General features: G+C 42.4%; 1 protein-coding gene across 2 annotated transcripts; it reads left to right on the top strand.

Moving 5' to 3' along the window:
- The first annotated feature begins 1,959 nt into the window (after positions 1–1,959).
- Positions 1,960–6,795, top strand: LOC123728140 (uncharacterized). Of its 2 annotated transcripts, none has more exons than XM_045698736.1 (4): positions 1,960–2,113; positions 4,011–4,378; positions 4,474–4,720; positions 5,640–6,795. In XM_045698736.1, the coding sequence occupies exons 2-4, from the start codon at positions 4,088–4,090 to the stop codon at positions 5,999–6,001; spliced, it is 900 nt and encodes a 299-aa protein (XP_045554692.1). In that variant the 5' UTR covers positions 1,960–2,113; positions 4,011–4,087; the 3' UTR covers positions 6,002–6,795. The 2 variants fall into 2 exon arrangements, with proteins under 2 accessions (XP_045554692.1, XP_045554693.1); XM_045698737.1 differs by having other exon boundaries at positions 4,011–4,354.
- The last annotated feature ends 297 nt before the right edge of the window (positions 6,796–7,092 follow it).

Consider the following 7,092-nt stretch of genomic DNA (forward strand, 5'->3'; position numbering starts at 1 on the left):
ATCATGTTTAACATGATCTAGTCTAAATATGGCATGATTCCACAACTTGTAACCTTCTGCATCACTTTTACTTGGATTTTGAAGGGAAACCGCAAATTACACTATTGTGCCTAATCCTTATTGTGGCTAGCTTCAGAACACATAACCCGGTCCGGTAGAGCTTCACTAGCCAGATGAAGCTAGCTGGCTGCTTATAACGTTAGCTTTAGGCAATGGGGTTATTAAGTAGCTGGCTAGCTATTTATTTTCATGAACAGGAGTTCAATTTCAATAGGCGAACAACAAGTTGCAACCTAGCTAATACTTACTCACAAGGATTCCTACATCATTGCTAAGAATAATGAAAAGGACTACAGTTTCTACTGGTCATTGTTTTCAGGCTGGTTGTATTGGTGCTAGCTAGCTACCCCAGGAGTTGCGGTCGAACAAATAATACTTTTTACCAACGCGTTATTGTAAACACATCGTTCGTGGGCGGTGTTTGCTTGTTTGCCGACTTTTTGTACAGCTTTGACAGTGGTCACGTACCAGCCAGGTTTAATTGAACTATTCAAGGCAAATAAAAGGGGCTTTGTTTGGATAAAAATTTGAGTGCTCATATAACCACGGCATGCATAATGGGTTATGTAGCTCGTTGTTTAAATTCGCTAACAATCAGCGCCCCCCATTTTGATGTGGGCACGATTTCACCGGCTGTGCTACTACTGATAGTAGTGGTGGCGCTTGGTTTGCACGTACAAATTCAGAACACACAACATTCTATAATAGAGCTGTGTTATTTGACGTGTATCTTTTTGGCGTTCCATATTACACCAGCTCTCGAAGGTGTCCTGACGTAGTCACGTGGGTCGCGCGCCAGCCAGGTTTAATTGAACTATTCAAGGCAAATAAAAGGGGCTTTGTTTGGATAAAAAATAGAGTGCTCATATAACCACGGCATGCATAATGGGTTATGTAGCTCGTTGTAGTGATGGGTCGTTCGCGAACGAGTCGGCTCCTAAGAGCCGGCTCGCATATCAGAAGAGACGAATCTATTTATAAAAATATTTAAAAAATTCAGATATGAATAACCAAAAGATTTAAATGAATAGAATTAACTAATTCAAATAACGAATGATGCTGTTTGACGAGAGAGGATCTGGGGATGCAGCATGAAGGAACCCCCTCAGCAGATGCCATAATGGAGGTCCGATCCTATTTGGAGGAGCCCCTCCAAAGATCTGCAGATCCTCTGAGCTGGTGAAAGAACAAGGCCTCTGTCTACCCACGGCTTACTAAAGTCATGACAGGGAGACTCTGCATGGTGGCCACATCCGTTCCCTCTGAGAGGGTCTTCTCAAAAACGGGACAAACAATTACTGAGAGAAGAAACCGCATCAGCCCCTCGAAAGTGAGGCAGCTGCATTTCTGAATGCAAATCTCTCAGAAAAGCTAAATATGGTCAGCATTGCTGTGTGCTGCTGGTTATAACATGGCAATAAAGAAGAGAGAGAAAAGAGGGACGTTTACTGTTTTAAGTGGGATGCAGCAGTTTTGCACATTATTTATTTTTCTTTGATATGGAGCAATATTCTATTATTATGTTGTTCAGATTGTATTAGTTTTGAATTGTTACATTTATATGCACTTTGTTTATATACATTAAAAAGTTATACTTTAAATGCAAATGTTTAATAGCATTATTTTTCATAACAAACCAATGCATTTTAAAATACATTGTGGTTAAGGTAGAGTATGATTTCATTTAATAATTTAATTAGAAATGTTTTAACACCAATCAGTCAAACTATCGCAAACGGTTTGACTTGAAAAAATACAAAACATATTTTTTTTAAAGAGCCGTTTGGGAGCCAAAAGAGCCGGCTCTTTTACGTGAGCTGAGCCGAACGAGTCGGCTCACTGAAAAGAGCCAGAATGCCCATCACCAGCTCGTTGTTTAAATTAGCTAACCATCAGCGCCCCCATTCGGATGTAGGCACGATTTCACCGGGTTGTCTAAGATATATAAATAACCCCTTTTGTGTGGGTTTGTGATATGTGTGTACCACGGTCTCTGATGAGTACTTCGGGGACGTTGGGGCGGGGCACTTTGGCACAAAATACGGTTTCACAGGTAAGGAAAGGTCTTATGATAGCTAGCTAGTAACATTCCTAAGTGTTGATGTCAATACTGTATATATGATATATAGCCTTTTGCAACATTGGTAGCTAGCCCGCTAACTACCGATAGTAAGCTAACTAGACCAAAGTTAGCTTTGCCAGTTTTGACCGCTTGATCATTCGATTTAAAGTCTTTTTTTTAAATTTTTTTTTTAAGTTATTGAATTAATCTCGGCCACACAGACCATTAACATGCCTTTAAAAATTTGGAACAATCCATTTTCGTTCATTTGGCCAGCTACCAGCTTTTTAAAAATGTATATTATCAGCTACCAAGTTTGCAGCTAACCTTTGGTTGTGTTTGCGCATAATGACTGTGTCCTTGAGAAAGTCAGGGGTACGATTTCCCCTTGAATGACTCTCAGACACAAGTCATTGGACTGTTAAGAGCCCCGATGCTCAATCTGAACAGTAACACGCGTCCTTTGCCTCACGGTTTTGGATGAATACGGAGTTTCTTTCATATCAATGAGGGAAAAAATGTGTGTGTGTGTGTGTGTGTGTGTGTGTGTGTGTTAATTAGCTATCTAGTATGCTCCGAACACCTGTGTGTAAGCTAACTCTGGAAGTGTAGTTTTGGAGGGACTAATAGCTATATGGATCTGTGCAAAACGGCTACAGTGTGTGTGTGTGTGTGAAAGATTCTTTCTCGCTGAAAGATAAGGGCCATATGTTTGGAAAGCCATATTACAAGCAATGATTATTAACGTTTCTAAACATTAAAACACAGCGTCGGGATTGTAGTTCACATGAGTCAGTGGTGGGCAGGGCTAATGGCTCAACTAGGAAGAAGGCAGAATGTTGTAGGATACGACCATCCCAATAATGGACTAAAGGAGCCTAACGTTGCTCCTTATAGTCCAAGGACATTACATTCCGTTTAAAGGCGAATTGGCTCTAGAAGACAAAACAGACAAAACAGTCAAATGCACTATCTAAACGTGAATCGATTCTCAATTGCAGTACGGTTCTAGAAACACAAATCCCTCTTTCATATCACATCAAAATAATTTTCCAAATGCAGTGGTGTAAAAATAAAGTAATGCTAAGTAGATTTTGGGGTATCTTTACTTTACTATTATTATTTTTGGCAACTTTTACTAACCTACATTCCTAAAGAAAATCAAGTACTTTTTTTTCTCCATACATTTTCCCTGATACCCAAAAGTACATTTTGACAGAAAAATGGTCCAATTCACACACTTATCGAGAACATCTCTATTGCCTCTGCTCAGGCAGACTCACTAAACACAAATGCGTTATCTGTCATTAAAACAAATTACATTTTGCCGTCTAGTTTGCTTAATATAAGGAACTTGATATGATTTTTACTTTTGATACTTAAGTACATTTTAGCAATTCCATTGACTTTTTGATACTTAAAGTATTTGGTTTTAAATATACTTAAGCGTTTTACTCAAGTAGTATTTTACTGGGTGACTTTAACTTGAGTCATTTTCTATTAAGGCATCTTTTCCACCACTGCCCAAATGTAAGTACTGTTTTAACGCCGTTGCAGCCAACAGTATTTTTCAGTGACAACACGTTTGTGGCGTCCGTCTTCCATTTACACACGTGTTCGGAGATGCAGATAGCTAATTAGCATAGTGAGCTAGTCCACTCAGTCTTCCGTTTTGTTTTCTGTAAACAACCGCTATAATATTGAAGTGTGGGGGAAACCTAACCCTATAAAGGTGTGTATCAATTGAATATATATATAGCTTCCACACACTATCTTTCATATCAAAGATGGTGTGAAAGATAGTGTGTGGAAGCATAAGGACCTTATCTGTAATGTTGCATGTTTAAACAGCAAATCTGTCTGCAAAATATTTTTCTTCCCCTTTCAGACCAAAGCCTTCAACAGTTGCCTTACAGCACCACCTCCAGGCTCCCTAACCCTGCACTCTGAATCCCTGCTGTCACCATGCAAGCCCGTAGGGTCACCGTTCACCGCATCAGCAAGACCGTCACTTTGTACCTGAATGACACAGCCTCACCTAAACCCTCCCCTGGCCCTCTGTCTGCCCTGAACGATGCAGCCAGTACCTCTCCATCCCTAGCCCTTACCTCTGCCCCAACCAAGCCCCTGCTGCTGATGCTGCCCTGGTTGGGGTCGCGACCTCATGCTGTGGCCAAGTACTGTGAGATCTACTTCCGTACAGGCTTTGACGTGCTCATAGTGGAGAGTGCGGTGAGGAAGGGACAACGTTCATGGGTGGAAAATCTAACTATTTAAAAATTCTGTTTAGAATGCTCCTCTCTATGGTCTCTTTCCTCTCTAAAATACCTCACATATCTCCTCTACCCTAGGTGAGTCAGTTCCTGTGGCCTCGCTGGGGCCTGGACTACGGGGCAAGGGTACTAGATCTCCTGCAGAGTGACCGCTTTGTGTCACGCCCCCTGCTCGTGCACGCCTTCTCCATAGGAGGGTACACCTTCACCCAGCTGTTGGTGCATGTGTCCCGCGACACACAGAAGTATTACGGCTTCACTCAGAGGATCAGAGGCCACATCTATGACAGCCTTGTGCTGGGCTCGCTGGAGAGGATGGCTACAGGTGAGCCTGGGGTACAGGGGTTACCGTGAGAGGATACCGACCAGGTGTAACACATCTGGCAGCCTAGCATTGTCTAGTATAGCCCTGGTTAACCAGTGAGCTGATGTTGTTCTTTATCCTCAGGACATTTATACTGAACAAAAATATAAATGCAACAATTTCAATGATTTTACTGAGTTAGTTCATAAAAGGAAATCGGACAATTGAAATTAATTCATTAGGCCCAAGTCTATGGATTTCACATGACTGGGCGGGAATAGGTCTACCCTCTTGGGAGCAAGGCCCAGCCAATCCAAATGAGTTTTTCCCCACAAGGGCTTTATTACAGACAGAAGTACTCGTCAGTTTCATCACCTGTCCGGGTGGCTGGTCTCAGACGATCCCGCAGGTATGGAAACCGGAATGTGGAGGTCCTGGGCTGGAGTGGTTATGCGTGGTCTGCGATTTATGAGGCCGGTTGGATGTACTGCCAAATTCCCTAAAACGACATTGGAGATGGCTATGGTAGAGAAATGAACATTAAATTATCTGGCAACAGCCCTGGTGGACATTCCTGGAGTCAGCGTGCCAATTGCACACTCCTTCAACTTGAGACATCTATGGCATTGTGTTGTGACAACTGCATATTTTAGTGGCCTTTTGTCCCGAGCACAAGGTGCACCTGTGTAATGATCATTCTATTTAATCAGCTTCTTGATATGCCACACCTGTCAGGTGGATAGATTATCTTGGCAAATTAGAAATGTTCACTAAAAGGGATGTAAACAAATTTGTGCACATCATTTGAGAGAAGCTATTTGTGCGTTTGGAAAATGTTTGGGATCTTTTATTTCAGCTCCAGAACCGTAAGACCAACACTATACGTGTTGCGTTTTTATATTTCTTGTTCACTACATTTTGTCATTGATTATCTCTTCAGGTCTAGGTAAGAGCCTGTTCCCCCGGCTGGAGAGCCAAGTGAAATGGGCCAGTATGCTCTACTTCAGAGCCTTCAAACACCACACAGTCGACTACTTCAACAACGGCATTGATGTCTTCTGGAATAACCCTGTCACCGCACCCGCCCTCGTCTTCTTCTGCCAGAACGACGCACTGTGCGACCCGGAGGGCATGGAGGAGATCATCGCCTACTGGAGAAAACGAGGGATGGAGGTGACAGACAGGAAGTGGGAGGAGTCAACACATGCAGGCCACCTGAGACGACACCCCCAGGAGTACCTGTCTACCTTGGAGACCTTCCTAAAGACTCTCGGTATGGTCCCTCTCAAGGCCAAGATGTGACCCTAGGCAGGACCCACACAGCTGTGGTCCGGTCCAGAAACAATCCCTAACCCTATCCACTACCCCTTAGGCCCTCAGCATGGCCAAGTGACAACAAGGCACAGCTGTGGTCCAGTCCAGAAATAGACTCTAGCCCCTACCCCCTAAGCACTCAGGACCCCCTCAAGACCAGGACATGACAGTTTGCACTTCACTTACCTACAAATTCCACGTTTGAGTACTCTAGGTATAGTGGGGACTTATTGTCTACAGTTTTACATTCTCGAAAACATTAAATTAACTCTTTTGTAGACTTTTCGCAAAAGGAGTCATTGTTTAGATGTTTCGGAATTGTACCAGAAATGTCATGTGATATAGCCTCTGCATTACGTAGGTTACGTAGTGCTCTGAATACCTCAACAGCACCAATCTCTAATAGTATCCACTTCATTTTCAAACGCTTTTTAAACACTGAAGCCAAACTTCCTCCGCATTATCATAATTCGTATGCGCGCCACTAGAGATCCCTGCATTAGCATGTTTCTGTTAGCTGATAAATCCTGAAAAAATACCCCATTTTGCTGGCCTGCTAATGTGCCTGGACCTTGAAGGCTAAACATTTGAGGAAAAAAAACAATTGCTCCAAATGATTGTCCAATCAGGCAGGCTAGATGCAATCAATTTGAAATGAATATGCATTCAAAACGCCAGGCTTTTGAGCAGTTATTCAAATGACATAGGCTTTTCACTGCAGTTTACAGCCAAGACTAGAGTTTTGTACTCACTTGAAAACAATAACATTCTTCATTACATTGTGTTGTTGTAGGCTACATTTCTTGTCCCTAAGAAGCTGAAACTATAGGGTAGGTGAAACTATAGGGTAGCTTTTCAAGCTGGTACCAGGGGACTGGGAGGGAGCACACTCAGCACAGCCTCGGGAGCACACACAGTGTAGGCTACCTATGATTTTGTTATCTGATAAATATTTTGTTGTGTAAATTTACGTGATATTCACTGCAGTATTGAGCTTATAAATTATGGGCTAATATGCATATGCTTCTAATTTAGGCTATAGTTTGCATCCCAAGCCTGTCTGTCTTTGTTCTGTTGTG

Source organism: Salmo salar, chromosome ssa17, assembly GCF_905237065.1.
Source record: "Salmo salar chromosome ssa17, Ssal_v3.1, whole genome shotgun sequence".
NCBI classification, from domain to species: domain Eukaryota; kingdom Metazoa; phylum Chordata; class Actinopteri; order Salmoniformes; family Salmonidae; genus Salmo; species Salmo salar.

What these genes read in the sequence shown, in the direction of transcription:
- LOC123728140 (XM_045698736.1), top strand. Translation starts at nt 4,088, where the DNA reads ATGCAAGCCCGTAGGGTCACCGTTCACCGCATCAGCAAGACCGTCACT. An exon ending in GGAAGGGACAACGTTCATGG is followed by an intron (nt 4,379 to 4,473) that starts GTGGAAAATCTA and finishes CCTCTACCCTAG; the next exon opens with GTGAGTCAGTTCCTGTGGCC. An exon ending in GCTGGAGAGGATGGCTACAG is followed by an intron (nt 4,721 to 5,639) that starts GTGAGCCTGGGG and finishes TTATCTCTTCAG; the next exon opens with GTCTAGGTAAGAGCCTGTTC.